Source organism: Tachypleus tridentatus, chromosome 8, assembly GCF_004210375.1.
Source record: "Tachypleus tridentatus isolate NWPU-2018 chromosome 8, ASM421037v1, whole genome shotgun sequence".
Lineage (NCBI taxonomy): Eukaryota > Metazoa > Arthropoda > Merostomata > Xiphosura > Limulidae > Tachypleus > Tachypleus tridentatus.
Window position 1 is genome coordinate 134,666,084 of NC_134832.1, and position 22,880 is coordinate 134,688,963.

Below are 22,880 nucleotides of genomic sequence, written 5' to 3' on the forward strand. Positions count from 1 at the left end.
ATTATACAGAGGACCAATTTTTTAATAATTACATTAGAGATTTTTCTTATTCTGTCAAAGGCGCAAAATTGAAAATAGAACATGTGGAAGAGAAGTCCAGTGCATTCTTTCACTAAATACACCCCTGATGTAGACTACAGTTTTGCCTCTTCATGATTCACGAGCACAACTTGAGTCAACAAGCTGAAAAATGTTTAATTGTTGTTTCATTCCAGCTCAGAAAGAATGGTGGGCTACTATAGAATTATGCACTCCCTTTGACCAACAAATGAACGAAAGTTCTATCTAGAAGAATATAAGCAATGAATAAAAGATCCTGAAGAAAATTATATAGCTGTGGACAACGTTAAAAAATATAAAAAGAATGGGGACTGGTGTCAATACAGAGTGGAAACAGGAAAAAGTATTGCATAGATATTTATGCTGAAAGTGTTCTGTAGATCAATCTACCAGTCCTTGGAATGAATGTAACCTGGTAGGTTTGATTGTGGTAAGGCAACATATTATCATCTGGTGGAAGTAACATGACATAGAAGTTCACTAAACAAGCAACAGGGGATAAGACTTTGTCAAGGTTCTCACTGCAACTGAGAGCAGGTCAACAAGTACAAGATTTTGATTCAGAAAACTACAAAGAATATACCAAGTTTAAAGGGTATAGAGTTGGTAAAGAATTGGTGAGAAGAAGATGCGCTTTTATGGTTCCAGTGTATAACTAGATAGTCTGATATGAAAAGTGAGGTGAAAACCTTAAAAATCAGTAACTGAAGGCAATAATAAAAATTAGAATAAGCAGAAAACCAGATACTGTGACTGTACATGAGACAAAGGCAGATGAAAGTTTTGTATGTGTACAACATAACCAAGATTCAAACCTCACGTAGTTTCTGGATGTCAGTGGATTAGGTGAAGACGTGATGTGACTGTTGAGTTAAAAGCTATCACTTGAAATTCTAGGTAAAATGTTTATCAAACAGAACACCTAGGTATCTGGTAGCTCTAGAAAGCTGAATTTGAACATCATCGACTCGGACATAAAAAAATAATTATATTGTAACAAGAACGGAATTTACGCTGAGCAATACCAAAGACACAATTTTCACTTTGGCAGCATTCATGGAAAGACGCCGCTGATGCCATTAAGACAAAGTCTTAACATTATACTGTAAAACTCTATTAGGGTGATTACTGGTGGAGAGAGAGGATAAAAAGCTGTATCATAAGCATATTAGAAAATATGAAATGCTAACTTAGGGTATCAGATGCCAGAAACGTATAAAATATAAATTAAAGGAGATAATATTTATCTTTGAGGCACCCCAGAGGAAAGTAAGTAGGAATTGGGAAGAACACCTTTGATGGAAGCCACGTAGTGCAACCAGTGCGAAAGATAATTGATCAAATTGGTGTATTTAAAAGAAAATGAAACTAACTTTGTTAGGGGAAATGCTATGTACAGTAGGAGGAAATTTATTGCATCATTCACTTCTTCACACTTTTCTTTGGAATCATCTTCAGTTTTGACGCCTTAGTGCATGTAGGTATAAATGTGTTTCCTGAATGATGCAATACTGTTTGATTATTATATCAGTAGCTTTAAGGGCTGTCTGGGTAGTGTATCAGTTTTTTTGGTTTTTTTTTCCTGTAAATAAAGGTTTTCGTGAAGAGTCAGTTTATAAATTTATCTGCATTTGATGATACCATGGCCAAGGGTTGTGAGTTAACTCCACTGAAAAAAGTAGTCATTGTTTGTTTGATCACAGATGGGCTTTTTTCAAAGCAGATTGCTAGAGTAATTAAATTTAACCAGTCTACTATGAGTTGCTTGGTGCAGAGATATAGAAAGAGACTAGCTGTGTGGAAAGAGGTAGGAAGAAAGCTTCCACAAAGTTGACATCGTGCTCTCAAACTCATGAGTCTACATCGAAATGAATATATGTGTAAGCTTACGTCACACAATCCACAATGAACAATCTCCTAAAAAATTGCCAGAACTAAAAAGAGAATGAAAAATATTGAGTGATACAATAATTTTTTTTCCACCACTGTAAAAGAAATATCTGTAGGTGGCGGAACAATTTCTTGTTCTCTGAACATGGCGACTGTGAGGAAGGGTGTATTTGATGTTTTGCCAAAATATTGGCGAAAAAATTCTGTTATACATTCGTTATCTTTAAAACGTAGTTGTGTTGTGTTAAATAAGCGTTTTAGTGCTCACTTTGCTTTTGTACCAGACACAGTACCTGCTTCTGATGGTTCGTTCCGTGCTTCCAAAATTAAGTTCAAACGAATCAAAGCAAACGTTCAATTCAGCCAAGATTGGTTTACTAATACAAACGTTACTGACTTGTATTTTTATCGTTAATAATTTTACTAGAATGATTATATTTAGTTGTATTTAAATGTCTAAAGAAATAACTAGCTATTAAAACTACTGTGCTGGCTTTTATACTTAGCATGCTTGCATGATGCCAATAAATAGTTTGCTATTACTGTTGTTATTATTCATACAAAATATTATATAGAAATTTATTATTTTCAATTAAAAAACAAGGTTAATTTAATGATGAAAAATAACATATTGTCATTGTCACTACTAGGAAATCATTAAGTTGTGAAGTGATTACTTGGTAGGGTTTTTTCTCTTCCTGCTAAACATAATGCAACAAAACTATGTGCATTTGTAATTTATAATGAGTGAATTCTATTAACTGTTTTTGTTTTGCCAATGGAAATTACATTTTAGCTGTAGGCCTTTAGAAAAATCAGTGTTGAGGCCATGAGACAAGCTTTATCATTAATGTTTTTGAACAAGAAGTTAGAATGTGATGGGAAATATTTGAAAACCTAGTTAAAATGATTGTTTTTATTTAAAGATTCTCATAAAAAAATGATATTGGTAAAGATAACCATAACTCACTTACTATTGGCATAAAGAGATAATCAGTGATAAATACTGGAAGCTTTAGAAATGTAAATTAATAGATAGGATGGAAGACTTAAAGAATGATAGGAAACCTGCGAATTTGGTTATAAAAGGAATTTGCAAAACTAAAGGGCTTATGAGAAACTAAGAGTAAGAGTTTTTTGTTTTTTTTTACTGTATTAGAAATAAGCAGGATATTGAAATGGGGATTGGGCCTTTAGAGGTTGCTGATTGCTTTTATTTGTGGTTGACTTCAAAATGGCTGTGGTTTTAACTGCTCTCTATTGTTTCTACACAAGGAAATTGAACAGTAATCTGAATCGAATCATTGTACAGGAATTACTGTAATTGGTCTAAATCATGTAGGCAATATTTTGTTGGTAAATAGAATGATTGAGAGATTAAAAATATAGTTCTAGGGCTAAGCCAGGTTTTTTTTCCTATAGTTTGATAAAAGTTGAGAGATCACATATGCAAGCCTATCTCTTTCATTATCTGTAGGTCAACAGATATTGGACAGGTGCATGAAAATTGTATAGCCTTAAATGTTATTCCAACTTTTTTCAAAAATGTGATAAGTTTTGCCCCTTAATTTGTGAAAAAAAATTGGGTCAAAAAGGATGTGTGAAAATGGAAAAATTTCTTGTTATGTAATAGTAGATCATAATTTCATTTTAGATTACTTTATATGGTACTGTATGTTTTAATTAGTACAGTTGGTTTTAATTTTGTAGTAGGTAACTTTCATAAGAGTTTAATGAAGGAAACTTGGCAAAATCATTTAACCAAGTATGATAATAGAATACTCGCATGGATTCACTAAAGGGACATTTTGATTTTGCTTCACCAATCTCTCATCTTTTTTCTTTGTTTTTGTTTCTTGAAGATATTCTTTTATTCTTATCAGTTGGAAAGGTGTGAGCTAATTGTACTTAGATTTTCAACAAGCTTTCGATAAGGCATCAAATTGAAGATTATCTAAGAAAATTTCATCAGAAAGATTGAATTAAGTGAATCATATGGTAGTTGGATGAGAGAAAGTTAAAAGTTGTTATTCATAGAATACAATCATATGGGGCCTATGTTACAAATGGAGTGTCTCAGGGCTTAGAGCTTTAATGTTTGTTTTTTATTTGTTTTTGTATAAGGCATAATTAGTGAATTAGTAGAGTTTACTGATGAAATTTAACTCTTGGTTATTTCTATTGTGGATGTTCAGATATTACAGATTGTCTTTGATAAAATGACAAGTTGTAAAAGTATTCAGTAAATGACTATTATAGTCAGTATAAAGTTCTTGTGAAAGAGTTAGCATATAGGATTGTACAGGAAAGGTGCAATGAATCTAAAAAAAAAAACAGACCAAAAACTTGAGCTCTTTTAAATAGTTGACTTTTCATATGTTCTTGAAGAATAATTGTCAATTATTCAAACACCACTCAAGTTTTGGGTTTCTTTTTGTTTAAATTAATTGTAAAGTAAGTTCAGTTGGATTATAATTTGAATCACACAATAGATACAGATGAGTGCTGACTGAATCATTTAATACAAGAAAAGGATCTTGGTCCTTGGGTGTATTGATGGATATGTCACTATTTACTGATGCAGTGTGCTGTTATTAGTGTTAAACTTAATAGAATTTTTGGATATACTTATAATCATTGATTAATAGTCATAAGAGCTATCTACCTCTATCACTAGTTAGGCTTTGCTTGGAACACTATTAGAGTTTTGTGTTATTTGAAAGAGGGTATTGACTTATTGGAAAAGATTCAAAGTTGACTGACTAGGATAATTTTGGGGATGGAAGGCTTATCGTATTGGGATAAGTTGAAATTTTTTAAGTCACTTCCTCTTGAGAAAGGAAGAGTAAGAGGTGATCTTATTGCAGTTTATAGTGCTATACAAGAGATTGATAAAATAAAGGTCTGATTTCTTTGTGCTGTATTCTGAAGACTATAGGGCAAGAGGACACAATTTTAAGGTTTGGAAAATATAGACTAGGCTCAGCAGAAATAGTTTCATTTTTTCTGACAAAGTGATTATCTTATGAAATGTGTTCCCATTATCAGTAGTGGAGGATAGCACTTTTATATATAATAATTTGAGATATATTTATGATTCCCTGAAAAAATAACAGATGAGTTTATTTTTTTATTTTACTTCAAGAAAAGTCTCAAAGCAATAAATTATCTCTTGTCATCTATATTTAATGTTAATTTTAAAATATGTCACTATATGTATGATAGAAAATAAAATCAGAGGAAGTTTATTAGGATGTTTCTGGGGATGTAAGGATTATCTTATGAGAATAGGTTAAAAGTACCACTTTTTTCTCTTGGAAATAAGAAAGACAATCTTGTTGAAGTGTACAAAATTGCTGAGGGATCAGTAGAGTAAGACCATCAGGTTTCTTTATGTCAAATTTTGAAGATTGTAGGAACATATGATTTACAGAAGACAGGGTAGGCTCCAGTTAATATTAGATTTTAAATGCTTAAACAGGGTTATTAGCTCATGATATGTTTTGTTTTTGGCAATTGTAGAGGCTGGCACTTAAAAAAGGTTAGTTTCAACTGTAAAGTATCTACAGTTTGCTTGTTGTCTGTATGTTTGCTATGCATGACTGATGTTGAAAATGGAAGGAATACATTATTGGGTATTCAGTTTTAACAGTTTAGTAAATGTATGACAAGAGTTTATTTGTTGAGACTTTTCAATGTGTTTGCTTTATATTTAAGGAGAAACATCTCGAATGAACTTGTTCCAGTCCATCACTAATGCTCTGGATATTGCCTTAGCATCAGACACAACAGCAGGTTTGTGTTTAATAGCTTATTGTATGTACTTCTCAAGTTGTATATCCTGTTTCTAAGGAAGAGTACTCAATATGTATTTATTTTTCTGTCTTTGAAATCCTTTCTCTTTTGTCTATGTACTATTGATTTACCAAAAAAGCTACATTACATACAAGTTAATTTTTTCTTGGGTTCTCAGGGACTTACTTGAAGATCCCCTTTGTGTGTGTGTGTGTGTGTGTGATTCAGGTAATATCAGTTAAACTTGCATTTAGCGTAAAATACTTAAAGCCTCGTCTCAAATTGCAAGTTGTGAAATTAAATACAACAACAAGGTCTTCTTTGCCATAAGAAAATGTAATATTCTACTTCACTATTATCTGCCATTTATAGACTATTTATTTTTTTGTCAGACATGTTTCAAAATGTACAATTCTAGGAAATTTAAATGAATTTTAAGACATCCAGGTTTCATGGCTAAGAATGTTGTAAATCACCACTTTCTTACAATTGTGTTATATTTTCTCTACTTTCCATTGAACTTTATTAATGTTGTATTTATTCCTAATTTTTTCTGATATACAGAAAACAAATTACTGTTTATTATTATAATGCACAACACATTGATCTAGAACTAGGTTTTGTTTCTTATTGTGAGCAATTATTTCTTGCTTTGTCTTTCTCTCAGTTGATTCAGTCTTTCTCGTATCTCCTGGTCTCTTCCCCCTGTTTTTATTAATCTCTTGTCCTCTATATTTATTTTTTTAAAACCATGCTGAACATACCTTTCTGTTTCTGACCTTGTGCACTTGTTTTGACTATGATAATCATAGGAGGTTCTATTTTCTCCATACTGCAGATAAGAAAGGTAGCTATTTTCTCTGATCATTTTTAATGACTTAGAGAGCTGTAATCCATTAACCTCTTAGGAACTGAGCAAAAGCTAGCTGCTTTCTCACTTCTCTCAACTCCAACCAGTGTTCTTTACTTCTAACTTTGTAACAGATTACAGAGTTAGCTAAGCCCAACGTGATTTTCGTGTTGTGTGGTTACTTTGTTCTTTTATTTTAAATTACTCTGTGTGTGTGTGTGTTTATATATATATATACACACACACAATCATATGTTTGTGTAACTTTTTGTCTGACAAAGTAAATGACTTAATAAGAAAATGTTTTTATTAATTTTAGTTGTGTTTGGAGAAGATGTTGCATTTGGGGGTGTATTTCGATGCACAGTAGGATTACAGGACAAATATGGTAAGTTGGTTCAGTAATACTTGCCTTCAGAGATTGCTGTTTTCCATTTAGTACTTGAATTTACACTGTAAGCTCTAGAATTTGTTTATTTACATAACAGATTTTTTTTTGTTTAAATAGAAATTGTTTCTTGATCATTTCAAAACAGATGTTTCAATTGGTAAATACAGTTTAGGATTTTTTCTTTGTGCTTTTTCTGATATCAAACTGTTTTATTTTAATTCTTCTAAAATATTCCGTATCTTTAATGCTTTTTTATGTGTACATTTTAATACTTATGCGTCATCAACAATGATTGGACATGGTTTCTTAATGTTGTCTTGCTAACTCCATTTTCAAATATAGTTACAGAAAAAGTATCTAATCTCAGTTGAGAAATTAAAACATAACAATGAGCAAGTTAACAAAGTTATGGGCCATATAACTGAAGTCATTGAGAACAATAAACATACATGCTTCCGTCTGTTGATGCTAAAGTTTTCAAAGCATTTGGGATCTGTGAACTATCCTTAAGACCAATGCAGGGTTAAGCTTAATTCACACTGTACTACAAGAACTTTGGTTATACATATATGTATCACGTAGTGAGGAGTCAGTGGTAATATACTTTGAATAGTAGTAGTTTTTCTGTTTTACAGATGATTATGCAATACTGAAAATTGGCACCATTTTCTTTTCAAGATTTGTTTGTTAATCTCACACATAATAAATCACAGTTCTTATTATGGAAACTCATTTTCCACTCTTTGGCTTGTTCAACTCTTTCTATAACATATTCAGTAAAATCTTCCTTTCTTAATATCTTCAGCAAATTTAGAAATAATACTGTATAAGAACTATTAAATAATTCAAATCAGTTATGACTGAGGTATATCCTTAAGGATTTCACTTGGCACCTTCTTCAAATCAGAATAAAACCTAATTAGTACAGTCTTTGCTTTGTGCCATTAAGCCAAACTTCATATTTATTAACATTCTCAATAATTCCACAAGAGTCTAATCTATGAATTATCTTTTTTTGTGGTGGTCCCTAACAAAGACTTTCTGTAAGTCAAAATGAGCAGTACTAATTGAAGTTAGCTTATCCTTAACACCTGAAGAGTTGTTATGAACCTTCATTACAGTTAGCTTATCCTTAACACCTGAAGAGTTGTCATGAACCTTCATTACAGTTAGCTTATCCTTAATGCCTGAAGAGTTGTCATGAACCTTCATTACAGTTAGCTTATCCTTAACACCTGAAGAGTTGTCATGAATCTTCATTACAGTTAGCTTATCCTTAACGCCTGAAGAGTTGTCTTGAACCTTCATTACAGTTAGCTTATCCTTAACGCCTGAAGAGTTGTCATGAATCTTCATTACAGTTAGCTTATCCTTAACACCTGAAGAGTTGTCATGAACCTTCATTACAGTTAGCTTATCCTTAACACCTGAAGAGTTGTCATGAACCTTCATTACAGTTAGCTTATCCTTAACACCTGAAGAGTTGTCATGAACCTTCATTACAGTTAGCTTATCCTTAACACCTGAAGAGTTGTCATGAACCTTCATTACAGTTAGCTTATCCTTAATGCCTGAAGAGTTGTCATGAACCTTCATTACAGTTAGCTTATCCTTAACACCTGAAGAGTTGTCATGAACCTTCATTACAGTTAGCTTATCCTTAACACCTGAAGAGTTGTCATGAACCTTCATTACAGTTAGCTTATCCTTAACACCTGAAGAGTTGTCATGAATCTTCATTACAGTGAGAAAACCTCCTAAGTCCAAACGTGAAAGTCATTCCAGTCTGTTTTTGTGTTTTAAGCTTAGGAAATTTTCATAGTTCCTCTTAGTTCAACAGTAGGTTTTTTGTCATTTCAGCATTGTTCATTTTGTTAATAAATTTCATAATATTTTAAATTTGAAGTTTTATCTTGTAATAATAATTTAACCCCCCTTTTAACTCTTTTGGGAATTTGCTTGTCACTGAATAGTAATATTGTTGAATGAATACTTTCCTTTGCAACTGGTTTTCTTGACCTCAGGAAAAAATCTCTGGAAACCCATTAAAATATACTTCTATTTGCTATCAAAACATTTACTGATGAATTAGTGTGGTTCTTAAAGTTTGCTTTCTTGAACAACCCTTTTATTATTCACACTGTACTATTTTTCACACCACACAGTATTTCTATGTGACATATTTGCTCTTTTACATTGTTAAAAATGAAATGTTTTAAAGACGATTTTGGAATGTTCAGATGTTGTTTAAAATTTCAATTAAAAAATATTTACATGAGAGATAACAAATATAACTTTGACATTTACAAGATGAAACCTGTTGATTATTTTGATAATTAACATACAGATTATGGTTATCTATTCTCATGTGTAGTCATCATTGTTATTTAAATGGCCATCATTTTTCAAATAACATCCATCAACCTGATTGTTGGCTAAGTTCCTTCTACTACTTGTGTGTTCAGGTTCTTATATTCTGTACTGTTTTGAGCAGCTTTTTCTTGGATTTTTCATTGGTTTACAAAGCACTGTGTCCCTCGCCAGTACAGTGGTAAGCCTACGGATTTAGAAGACTAAAATCATGGGTTTGATTCCCCTTGGTTTACAGATAACCCGATGTGGCTATATGAAAACACACACACGAGGCACTGTAATAATGTAATTCTCTGTACATAATAACACTTTACTTGCGTGTATTTCTAAGTAAGCTATACACTGCTCTCTAACCTGTTTATTCACTCATTGTGTGTTTTCATTTTCTTGTTTATGTAGCATTGCGATTCAACAATTTCCTTCATATGTTTTAATAATATTTCATGTGTATACAAAATAAACTTACATCTGTGTGTTTGGAACTTTTTGTATAAATTTCTCATTTAGAAACAAATCTTGTATCATTAGAAAAGCCTTTCTTCACAGAGTCAGCATTTCATATTGGCTTTTTCATTTGGGATCAACTTACCTGTTTTTTGGTTAGTCAAACTTTTCCATGTAATGAATATGCTGCACAATGGCACAAATTTGTTATCATGTGACAACTGTCTTTGATTTCAACTTAATTTTATCTTACTATTTCTTGCAAACTATTTTATATAAACAAAACACAACCCACATGCAATTTCCTCAAAGAAAAAAAAATGCACTAAGCACAATGTCTATGGGCTTTCTTGATTTACTCAGCTCTAAAATATACATGCACAGTTCATTCAAAACCATATGTTTATCACTTTGTGAGCACTCCAAGAGTTTCTGCATATCTGTTTAGGTTTAGTTCATTGTGACTTTATGACTAGTTTCTAATAATTTAGTTTTGGTTCATTTCACAGACAGCTATAAACACCTTTTGTTTCTTTTATACAAGTTATATTTTTTATTTTGGGAGTGTTTATTTTCAGCCTATAAAACTGTGTCGTACACTGAACATAAGTGTTTGATACTCTGTACACTATTAGAAATACAATTACATTATTGTTTATTTTACATGTGCTTTATTAAAGTAAGTAACATAGGCATAGTTTTATTAAATAAAGTAATATGCATGCAGTGTTATTAAATAAAGTAACATGCATGTAGTTTTATTAAATAAAGTAACATAAATGTAGTTTTATTAAATAAAGTAACATAGGCATAGTTTTATTAAAGTGACATGCATGTAGTTTTATTGAATAAAGTAACGTACATGTAGTTTTATTAAAGTAACATGCACATAGTTTTGGTAAATAAAGTAACATAGACATAGTTTTATTAAAGTAAAGTTCATGTAGTTTTATTAAAGTAAAATGCACTTTTTATTAAATAAAGTAACATACATGTAGTTATATTAAATAAAGTAACATGCATGTAGTTTTATTAAATAAAGTAACTTACATGTAGTTTTATTAAATAAAGTAACATAGGCACAGTTTTAGTAACGTGACATGTATGTAGTTTTATTGAATAAAGTAACATACATGTAGTTTTATTGAATAAAGTAACATACATGTGGTTTTATTAAATAAAGTAACAGACATAATTTTATTAAATAAAGTAACATACATGTAGTTTTATTGAATAAAGTAACATAGGCACAGTTTGATTAAAGTGACATGTATGTAGTTTTATTGAATAAAGTAACATACATGTTGTTTTATTGAATAAAGTAACATGTAGTTTTATTGAATAAAGTAATGTACATGTAGTTTTATTGAATAAAGTAACAATGTGCTTTTATTAAACAAAGTAATATACATGTAGTTTTATTGAATAAAGTAACATACATTTAGTTTTATTAAATAAAGTAACAATGTGCTTTTATTAAACAAAGTAACATACAAATAGTGTTTTACTAAATAAAATTATATCTACATGAGTTTGTTTATTTGACCATACACATTTTTTAATATACCAGTATTTACCAGTTTACATATAATGTTTTCAAAAACTTTGTGTGAAAATAGTAGAATAAGGAAAATTTAAGTAAAGGGAATTAAAACTGATGCAAATGTTTTGCAACTTCAAGCTAATATTAAAAGTTTCTATAACAACAATAAGAATGGATGACAATAAATGGGTATGTGACATTAATTTATCTGTTGTAAGTAGTTTTTATGTTTGATTGTATTCAGTTATTTTTAATTTGTGTGTTCTTTATTACAGTGATCTTTCTGCTTTCTGACATGATCTTGTTCATTTTCCTGTGTAATTCTCTACCTCTACACACCTTCATGTGTTACATAATTCTAGACTTACATGCACCATATTTCATTTTTCAGTTTTTCCCACATTCTTATGATTGCATCTCCCTTTTTTTTAACATCTTCTGTATCTTGCTTCATCTAGAAGTGAAAAAGGACATTAAATGTGACATTATCTAATTTATACTTTAAATGACAGCATTGGGTGAAACTCCATAATTACAGAATTAAAGGCAACAAAGACAGTTGGACATTTCTTAAATATTTCATTTATTACTACCATGGTTTCACCTCAAAGACATTAGCACAGGTATTTGTCATTGTGTTTTTTCAGTTCTATATATTGTTATTCTAATTTTTTGTTTAGCTATCTTGTAAATAGTAATAAAGCATTTTGTTAATTTGTATTCTATGCTCACTCCAACTTTCATAAAGTGAGAACATAAATTAGATAAACTGATCTTTTTTCATTTTTAAACCATGAAAATTACATTAATTCCTCCTTCCTCACTTTTAGTTCATTAATTAAAAATACACATTTGAAATATATTGATTTTTGTTTTTCACTGTCAGGCTGTTTGGGTTGAAATAATGCTTTGTTACTATTTTTAACTTTGTACATTTAGGTTGGATTAAATTTTTTTACTATTTGTAGGAAATATGTAAATCTAAGAAATTTATTTTTCATAATCTTTGAACATGCAAACTAGATTAAATCTTCTCAATTTGTAAACATAAGTTGTATGAAGTTGATTCTCATTTTAAAATGTATAAACTGCATTTGTTGATTGTTCCTCATTTGACATACACATGAACTGCATTATCCTCTAGCTAGATTATTTCATTGTGTTTCATTTAACATACCCTTAAACTGGGTTATCATCTAGCTAGATTTGATCATTGTTCTACATTTCACATACACAGAAACTGGGTCTCTACCTTTTCCATAATTTTGGAAGATGTAGATCTGATTGAATCCTCATTTGTTATGTCATAGAATTACAGAATTATTTAATGATTTCTGAAGTTTGTAAACCTAAAATGAGTTAACTCTTTTTTTAAATTTTATTAATGTATAACATTTAATTTATTTTTAAAAATCTTATTAATACATAAAATGGGTTTTAACTTCTTCATTTTGTTTGTGAATTAAACACATGTTATTACTCACTTTATTGTAACGTGAAAATAGCATGGATTATTTTCCTAGATACACACACTTCAGGTATTTTGTAATTTACTTCAACTACATCAGTTACAAATAAGGTGCATTATACTATCTGTTTGAAATGTAAATGCTTATTGGGTTCTGTTTTGTTATGATTATTTACCAAGAAAAAAGAATTGTATGACCACAGACTCATGACTAAACTAATATCAGAGTTTCATTAGTAATTCTGAAAAACTGCTTTAAATTACCTACATGGATTTGGTCTTTTTATGTTTCATTGTCTCCAAATAAATTGTCTGCCTTTTACTTTGTACAGGAAAAGATCGAGTGTTCAACACTCCACTCTGTGAACAGGGAATTGTTGGATTTGGCATTGGAATGGCAGTTGCTGGAGCTACAGCAGTTGCTGAAATCCAGTTTGCTGACTATATTTTTCCTGCCTTTGATCAGGTTATGGAGTTTTTAAATACTTATATAAATAAGTTATCTCTTAATGTTTTTCTTTTTTCTTTTTTTTTTTTGTGTGTGTGTGTATATATATATATATATATCTTTTAAAAGGGAATAAAAGGTTTTATTAGGTTTAATTTCTTCAGTTGACTTAGCTGGACTGATGAGGAAGAAAAATAATTCCAAACTAAAATACTCAAGCTGATTATGACTAGTTTTGTTAATTAATGTGATGTTTCTTTTATAACCTGTGTCATCTAAAGTTGTGCAACAATATTTGAGTGTGCAGTCTTCATGGTAAAACTGATTGCACTAAACAGTAATCCCCTATTGGCACAACTGTATGTCTGCAGACTTACAACACTAAAAACCGGGTTGTACTTGTGATGGGCAGAGCACAGATAGTCCATTGTGTAGCATTGTGCTTAACTACAAACAAAACAGTAATGTGAATTAGTTAGTGCAATTCTCTGGAGCCCTTGTTTCATACCTGTATGACAACTGTTTTTAACTTCTAGGTAGTGGATACACAAAACAGGAACAATGATTAATTAATATAGTATTGTGGAGTTCTTGTTTTATACTTGTGTAAAAAATATGCTTAACTTGATCCTGGTGAATGTGGAAAAAATAACAGAAATGAATTAATATCACACCTCAAAATTGATGATATCCAATACTTTTGTGATTTTCAGTTGGTGAATGAGGCAGCAAAATATAGGTATCGATCAGGAGGAATGTTTGATTGTGGATCACTAGTTGTCAGAGCTCCATGTGGAGCTGTTGGTCATGGAGCACTCTATCATTCACAAAGCCCAGAAGCCTTCTTTGCTCACTGTCCAGGATTAAAGGTGAACATTTTACTGATTTTGAAAATAATCTAAGAAAACGTTATTTACATTGTACACTAATAACTGTTTCTTAAATTGGGAGCATAATTCAGTTGATGTCAGACCTGTATTTTTGGGGGAAAACATACATACTTCTGTAATTATTTAATCTTAAAAGCCAGTTGTGATCCTTTTTGGAGGTTTAAAACAAACAAATAGAAACTATTTTTAATGTTCAGTATGAAAACCCTAGAAAGTAGTCATCTAGTTGAGAGTCTAAAGCTCACTGGGAAAATATTAGTAATAAACTAACTGGTATGTACAAAGCAAAGATTTTCTTTACCTAAACTGGATTTACTAAATATACAACAAAACTGTGTGTGTTTTGTTAGAGCAAAGCCACATCGGGCTATCTGCTGAGCCCACCGAGGGGAATTGAACCCCTGATTTTAGCATTGTAAATCCGAAGACGTACCGCTGTACTAGCGGGGGGCACACAACAAAACTAGGCCTTCCAAAAACCTGTTTAATGGCTCATAAAGCCTGGAATGCTCACGTATGTACATGCCTGTTTTATTTCTTCTATCTGTAAAATGCATATTAGCATAAATGTTTTCTCTACATTTCCTGAAGCAGATACTGACTGTAGCCAGTGAACATTCTCAGTTATGAGGCAAAAAATATTATCAGTAGTTGTTGTAATTAGAATGTGGGAGAAAACTGTATGAAATATGTATTCATACTGGCTCTTCAGAACTTAATCATTTACAGCTCTTTTTCAAGGTTCTAATGAAAAGCAAGTTATATTAGAGCCTATAATTTGTCAAATTTTACCTTTTATTTTAAAGACTAACAGTAGCAGACACTAATAATTGGTAATGAATAGAAATGTTACAGGCATACTACCATAATAAAATGTTTCTTTTGAATCTGCTTTTTTAATTTGAGCAGCAGGTTATTATGTTGTTAGCTACACTTGAAGAGGCTTTTGTTATTTTAGTGTTTCAGATAGTCTTCTCCTGTCTCGGGAATCGTCAACAAGAAGGAAAATTTAAGAAATGATGTTTAAAATTGTTAATGAGGTAATTGACTTGTTTTCTGTACAGGTAGTAATTCCAAGAGGACCCATACAAGCTAAGGGACTTTTGCTTAGTTGTATTCGAGACAAGAACCCATGTATCTTCTTTGAACCTAAAATTTTGTACCGATTGGCTGTGGAACAGGTTCCATTAAAAGACTATGAAATCCCTCTTGGCAAAGCTGAAGTTATTCAAGAAGGTAAGATGTGTTTCCCTTGTTCAGTACGTGCATTGTTGTTTGCACAGAAAGTTTCAAGACAATTTGCTGAATTGGAACCCATAATTATACTCTGTTACTGACTTACAGTGCATTCCTTGTGTGTTGTGTTATTTGGTTATGTATTCTAATGGTTGTTTAACAGATCATAATGGTTTAAATGTCTATGTCATTCATGATATTCAAGGTCTGGTATGGCCAGGTGGTTAAAGCACTCGACTCATAATCTGAGGGTTGGGGTTTCAAATCCCTGTCACACCAAACATACTCACCCTTTCAGCCATGGGGGGCATTATAATGTGATGGTCAATCTCACTATTCATTGGTAAAAGAGTAGCCCAAGTGTTGGCTGTGGGTGGTGATGACTAGCTGTCTTCCCTCGAGTCTGACACTGCAAAATTATAGATGGCTAGTGCAGATAGCCCTCGTATAGCTTTGTGCAAAATTCAAAAACAAACAAACGAACATGATATTCAAAATCATCTATTATCACTAGAAAAAAGATAGAATCAGAAAAGAAACCCAATAACCCAAACTGTTTACTCTTGATAAGGTCCACTTTTCAAAAGAGCTCACTTGAAAAAAAATTAGTATTGGAAAATAAACCTAATTTATTGATTTATTTATTCCTGTTAAAGAAAAGTTTACCTTCCAGATGAATCATTGGCCTCCTGATGAAAGAAAATCCACTTTGTGAAATTGCTTTGGTTATTGAGTTTCTTTCCGTATATTTATTTTAGTTTTGTGCCACAGTGATGTGTGTCAGATATTGTAATTTTGTGAATCAACCTTTTAACCTGACATTATTAATAAAAAAAATATCCTGTAACATGAAAAACTTGCATATTCACCTTCTCGTGTTAAAATATCATAAGACTACAAAAAACTGCTCTGTGTTCATACCTGTATATTATGCTAAATTCTTTTTAAGATATAAGAGCATTTTCTATAATTTGGAAAAGTCTCCTTTGCTGTTTCTTTAAAATAGTGTTTTAGAGGAATTCATATTCTTTATCAGACATATTTACATAAAATGTTTTTATAAGGTTTTAGTAATATTTGTAAAATGCAAACATTAATCTACCCCCCTCCCCCAAGAAGACCTTTTTAAGCACTACCTTGGAGTAAAGGTTATTTCATTTTGTTTTTTAAAACCTCTTCAGGTGACCACGTAACCCTCGTTGGTTGGGGAACACAAGTTCATGTTTTGAAAGACGTTTGCCAACTAGCCCAGGATAAACTGAATGTTTCATGTGAATTGATAGACTTGGTGTCCATTTTACCTTGGGATAAAGACACCATTGCCAAGGTATTTTTTTTTTTTTTGTTACTTTCAACTATAATGTGATGCAATTTAAAAATAAAAATTATGATCAAAGTATATCTATTATAATTATTAAACTGAAGCCCAAGTTTTTCAAATAAAATAATTGAATATGAAAAATGTAATACAGCTTGTTAATCTTAGCAAAAATTACTTTTCCCATTATGATGGAAAAGAGTTCTTTGGAGTACTAAAGCAAATGTCATTGTTACATAGCATTAATACATGAATTATAAAAAGTATTGTACATCATCATAAAAACGTTTTTTTATTTTTATTTTAACATCAGTTTATGGTTAAGTAAGAACTTTGTGGGCACATGTTGTTTAACTATTACCCATAAGCATAGTGTTTTAATAAATAACTGCCTTAAACAGTATTGTGTTTCAAAATTAACATTAAGAATCAGTTATATAATATTGTGTTGAATTGTTGATATTGTATTAAGGGATATTACTGCCATTTTTATATGGTATTGATAGTATAAAAAAATTAGCATGTCACATTGAGTGGTTTTATATTAAAGAAATAATGTTAGTATTACATCAAGTTGTGGTGTGATAACTTACTAAAACCCATCATGTGCATTTCATATCTGTATGTTAACTATGGAAAGGCATTTGTTAGCATGGACAGGAAAGCCCTGTGTAAGTTGGTAAGACGTTATAGTATACCAGCTAGAGAAACTTATGACCCTAATCCAGAAATTGTATGATGAAATGTTCTGTAGACTGATACATGGGGGACACATCACCATTAGCTTTGAGGTGAAGACAAACATTAGGTGGAGTTACCTAGTGTTGCCCTTCTGAAGACAGAAGTTAGGCAGAGTTACCTAATGTTACCCTTCTGAAGATAGAAGTTAGGCAGAGTTACCTAATGTTGCACTTCTAAAGACAGAAGCTAGGCAGAGTTACCTAATGTTGCCCTTTTGAAGACAGAAGTTAGGCAGAGTTGCCTGATGTTGCCCTTCTAAAGACAGAAGTTAGGCAGAGTTGCCTAATGTTGTCCTTCATTCTCCTACTGATGATCAAATTGATTACCAATGAAGGCAGAAAAAAATTGCTTCCAGAGAACAGAAATTGAAGGCATAGATTTTGCCTGTGGCTTGACTTTCTAATCACACAACTGGATGCAGGAGAAAACACACGTCTGGAAGCTATATAAACTTGAACTGGGCTAATCATTCATGAGGGCAAAACAAAATTTATTAAAATCATCACCAGTTGCAGCAACACACTAACACTTAGAGTGAACCTGTTGTAGAAATAGATTCCTTCACCCACTTGGGGAATGTGATTGATAAGCAGGATGGCACTGACAGAGATGTTAGAGCAAGAACCAGAAAAACTAGAGTTCTTTGAATTAAGGGATATCTGAAACTCAACGTGCAACAAGATTCAATCATTCAAATCAGATGTAGAACAAATACTTCAAAATGACTCAGAAATGTGGTGATGATAATAACAATGGAAACATCTTATTCTCTAATAGTGGATGTCGACACAGGATACTTGACATTTATTGTGGTTTTGTGTGAGAGAAAAAACATACTGCATCATGTGATATTGTTCTAAAGAGTTAATGTTAGCATTCCCTCAAATGGTTTTGTGTTAAAGAATTTGCTAGTGTCATTATGTGTATGTGTTAAGGTATTATGTTAGGTACTTCCAGTTATTTGAAATACAAACAATTAATATAAGTAACGTGATGGATTTATAACTTTTAACCTATTTTTTATACCTGAAAGTTACTTTATTTATTCAACATTTTCATAGCATATTTGTTGATTTTAATGAATAAGTAAAAATTAAAAAGTTTATATCTGGTGTGAGTTCTTTCTGTTATGATACATTTACTGTAAAAATCATGTTCACAGGAAGTAACATATAGTGAAGTAGAACTAACATGTTTATGAATTTTTTCTACCACAGTACTATGAGGAAGTATTACTTGTGTTGGTATGAACTTTTTCTATCACAACATTATGAAGAAGTATTACTGACAAGTGTTAATATGAACTCTTTCTACCACAGCACTATGAGGAAGTGTTACTGGCATGTGTTGATATGAACTCTTTCTACCACAGCACTATGAGGAAGTATTACTGACATGTGTTAATATGAACTCTTTCTACCACAGCACTGTGAGGAAGTATTACTGACAAGTGTTAATATGAACTCTTTCTACCACAGCACTATGAGGAAGTATTACTGACAAGTGTTGATATGAACTCTTTCTACCACAGCACTATGAGGAAGTATTACTGACAAGTGTTGATATGAACTCTTTCTACCACAGCACTATGAGGAAGTATTACTGACAAGTGTTAATATGAACTCTTTCTACCACAGCACTATGAGGAAGTATTACTGGCATGTGTTGATATGAACTCTTTCTACCACAGCACTATGAGGAAGTATTACTGACAAGTGTTGATATGAACTCTTTCTACCACAGCACTATGAGGAAGTATTACTGACAAGTGTTGATATGAACTCTTTCTACCACAGCACTATGAGGAAGTGTTACTGGCATGTGTTGATATGAACTCTTTCTACCACAGCACTATGAGGAAGTATTACTGACAAGTGTTGATATGAACTCTTTCTACCACAGCACTATGAGGAAGTATTACTGGCATGTGTTGATATGAACTCTTTCTACCACAGCACTGTGAGGAAGTATTACTGACAAGTGTTGATATGAACTCTTTCTACCACAGCACTATGAGGAAGTATTACTGGCATGTGTTGATATGAACTCTTTCTACCACAGCACTATGAGGAAGTATTACTGACAAGTGTTAATATGAACTCTTTCTACCACAGCACTATGAGGAAGTATTACTGACAAGTGTTGATATGAACTCTTTCTACCACAGCACTATGAGGAAGTATTACTGACAAGTGTTGATATGAACTCTTTCTACCACAGCACTATGAGGAAGTATTACTGACAAGTGTTAATATGAACTCTTTCTACCACAGCACTATGAGGAAGTATTACTGACAAGTGTTGATATGAACTCTTTCTACCACAGCACTATGAGGAAGTGTTACTGGCATGTGTTGATATGAACTCTTTCTACCACAGCACTATGAGGAAGTATTACTGACAAGTGTTAATATGAACTCTTTCTACCACAGCACTATGAGGAAGTATTACTGGCATGTGTTGATATGAACTCTTTCTACCACAGCACTGTGAGGAAGTATTACTGACAAGTGTTGATATGAACTCTTTCTACCACAGCACTATGAGGAAGTATTACTGGCATGTGTTGATATGAACTCTTTCTACCACAGCACTATGAGGAAGTATTACTGGCATGTGTTGATATGAACTCTTTCTACCACAGCACTGTGAGGAAGTATTACTGGCATGTGTTGATGTGAACTCTTTCTACCACAGCACTATGAGGAAGTGTTACTGGCATGTGTTGATATGAACTCTTTCTACCACAGCACTATGAGGAAGTATTACTGACAAGTGTTAATATGAACTCTTTCTACCACAGCACTATGAGGAAGTATTACTGACAAGTGTTGATATGAACTCTTTCTACCACAGCACTATGAGGAAGTGTTACTGGCATGTGTTGATATGAACTCTTTCTACCACAGCACTATGAGGAAGTATTACTGACAAGTGTTAATATGAACTCTTTCTACCACAGCACTATGAGGAAGTATTACTGGCATGTGTTGATATGAACTCTTTCTACCACAGCACTGTGAGGAAGTATTACTGACAAGTGTTGATATGAACTCTTTCTACCACAGCACTATGAGGAAGTATTACTGGCATGTGTTGATATGAACTCTTTCTACCACAGCACTATGAGGAAGTATTACTGGCATGTGTTGATATGAACTCTTTCTACCACAGCACTGTGAGGAAGTATTACTGGCATGTGTTGATGTGAACTCTTTCTACCACAGCACTATGAGGAAGTGTTACTGGCATGTGTTGATATGAACTCTTTCTACCACAGCACTATGAGGAAGTATTACTGACAAGTGTTAATATGAACTCTTTCTACCACAGCACTGTGAGGGAAGTATTACTGGCATGTGTTGATATGAACTCTTTCTACCACAGCACTATGAGGAAGTGTTACTGGCATGTGTTGATATGAACTCTTTCTACCACAGCACTATGAGGAAGTATTACTGACAAGTGTTAATATGAACTCTTTCTACCACAGCACTATGAGGAAGTATTACTGGCATGTGTTGATATGAACTCTTTCTACCACAGCACTGTGAGGAAGTATTACTGACAAGTGTTGATATGAACTCTTTCTACCACAGCACTATGAGGAAGTATTACTGGCATGTGTTGATATGAACTCTTTCTACCACAGCACTATGAGGAAGTATTACTGACAAGTGTTAATATGAACTCTTTCTACCACAGCACTATGAGGAAGTATTACTGACAAGTGTTGATATGAACTCTTTCTACCACAGCACTATGAGGAAGTGTTACTGGCATGTGTTGATATGAACTCTTTCTACCACAGCACTATGAGGAAGTATTACTGACAAGTGTTAATATGAACTCTTTCTACCACAGCACTATGAGGAAGTATTACTGGCATGTGTTGATATGAACTCTTTCTACCACAGCACTGTGAGGAAGTATTACTGACAAGTGTTGATATGAACTCTTTCTACCACAGCACTATGAGGGAAGTATTACTGGCATGTGTTGATATGAACTCTTTCTACCACAGCACTATGAGGAAGTATTACTGACAACTGTTAATATGAACTCTTTCTACCACAGCACTATGAGGAAGTATTACTGACAAGTGTTGATATGAACTCTTTCTACCACAGCACTATGAGGAAGTATTACTGACAAGTGTTGATATGAACTCTTTCTACCACAGCACTATGAGGAAGTATTACTGACAAGTGTTAATATGAACTCTTTCTACCACAGCACTATGAGGAAGTATTACTGACAAGTGTTGATATGAACTCTTTCTACCACAGCACTATGAGGAAGTGTTACTGGCATGTGTTGATATGAACTCTTTCTACCACAGCACTATGAGGAAGTATTACTGACAAGTGTTAATATGAACTCTTTCTACCACAGCACTATGAGGAAGTATTACTGGCATGTGTTGATATGAACTCTTTCTACCACAGCACTGTGAGGAAGTATTACTGACAAGTGTTGATATGAACTCTTTCTACCACAGCACTATGAGGAAGTATTACTGGCATGTGTTGATATGAACTCTTTCTACCACAGCACTATGAGGAAGTATTACTGGCATGTGTTGATATGAACTCTTTCTACCACAGCACTGTGAGGAAGTATTACTGGCATGTGTTGATGTGAACTCTTTCTACCACAGCACTATGAGGAAGTGTTACTGGCATGTGTTGATATGAACTCTTTCTACCACAGCACTATGAGGAAGTATTACTGACAAGTGTTAATATGAACTCTTTCTACCACAGCACTATGAGGAAGTATTACTGACAAGTGTTGATATGAACTCTTTCTACCACAGCACTATGAGGAAGTGTTACTGGCATGTGTTGATATGAACTCTTTCTACCACAGCACTATGAGAAAGTATTACTGACAAGTGTTAATATGAACTCTTTCTACCACAGCACTATGAGGAAGTATTACTGGCATGTGTTGATATGAACTCTTTCTACCACAGCACTGTGAGGAAGTATTACTGACAAGTGTTGATATGAACTCTTTCTACCACAGTACTATGAGGAAGTATTACTTGTGTTGGTATGAACTTTTTCTATCACAACATTATGAAGAAGTATTACTGACAAGTGTTAATATGAACTCTTTCTACCACAGCACTATGAGGAAGTGTTACTGGCATGTGTTGATATGAACTCTTTCTACCACAGCACTATGAGGAAGTATTACTGACATGTGTTAATATGAACTCTTTCTACCACAGCACTGTGAGGAAGTATTACTGACAAGTGTTAATATGAACTCTTTCTACCACAGCACTATGAGGAAGTATTACTGACAAGTGTTGATATGAACTCTTTCTACCACAGCACTATGAGGAAGTATTACTGACAAGTGTTGATATGAACTCTTTCTACCACAGCACTATGAGGAAGTATTACTGACAAGTGTTAATAT

General features: G+C 32.6%; 1 protein-coding gene across 2 annotated transcripts in view; it reads left to right on the plus strand.

Moving 5' to 3' along the window:
• Positions 1 to 2,050: 2,050 nt before the first annotated feature.
• The window catches only part of LOC143223562 (2-oxoisovalerate dehydrogenase subunit beta, mitochondrial-like), a 28,981-nt gene continuing 8,151 nt past the window's right edge, over positions 2,051 to 22,880 (plus strand). Inside the window, exons 1-7 of one of the 2 annotated variants that reach the window (XM_076451664.1) lie at positions 2,051 to 2,255; positions 5,668 to 5,745; positions 6,915 to 6,983; positions 13,147 to 13,280; positions 13,976 to 14,131; positions 15,217 to 15,388; positions 16,570 to 16,715. In XM_076451664.1, the coding sequence (XP_076307779.1) occupies positions 2,096 to 2,255; positions 5,668 to 5,745; positions 6,915 to 6,983; positions 13,147 to 13,280; positions 13,976 to 14,131; positions 15,217 to 15,388; positions 16,570 to 16,715 (915 nt within the window). In that variant the 5' untranslated portion in view covers positions 2,051 to 2,095. Of the gene's footprint in view, positions 4,911 to 5,667; positions 5,746 to 6,914; positions 6,984 to 13,146; positions 13,281 to 13,975; positions 14,132 to 15,216; positions 15,389 to 16,569; positions 16,716 to 22,880 lie in introns of both variants that reach the window. The other variant, XM_076451665.1, reaches the window with a different exon arrangement.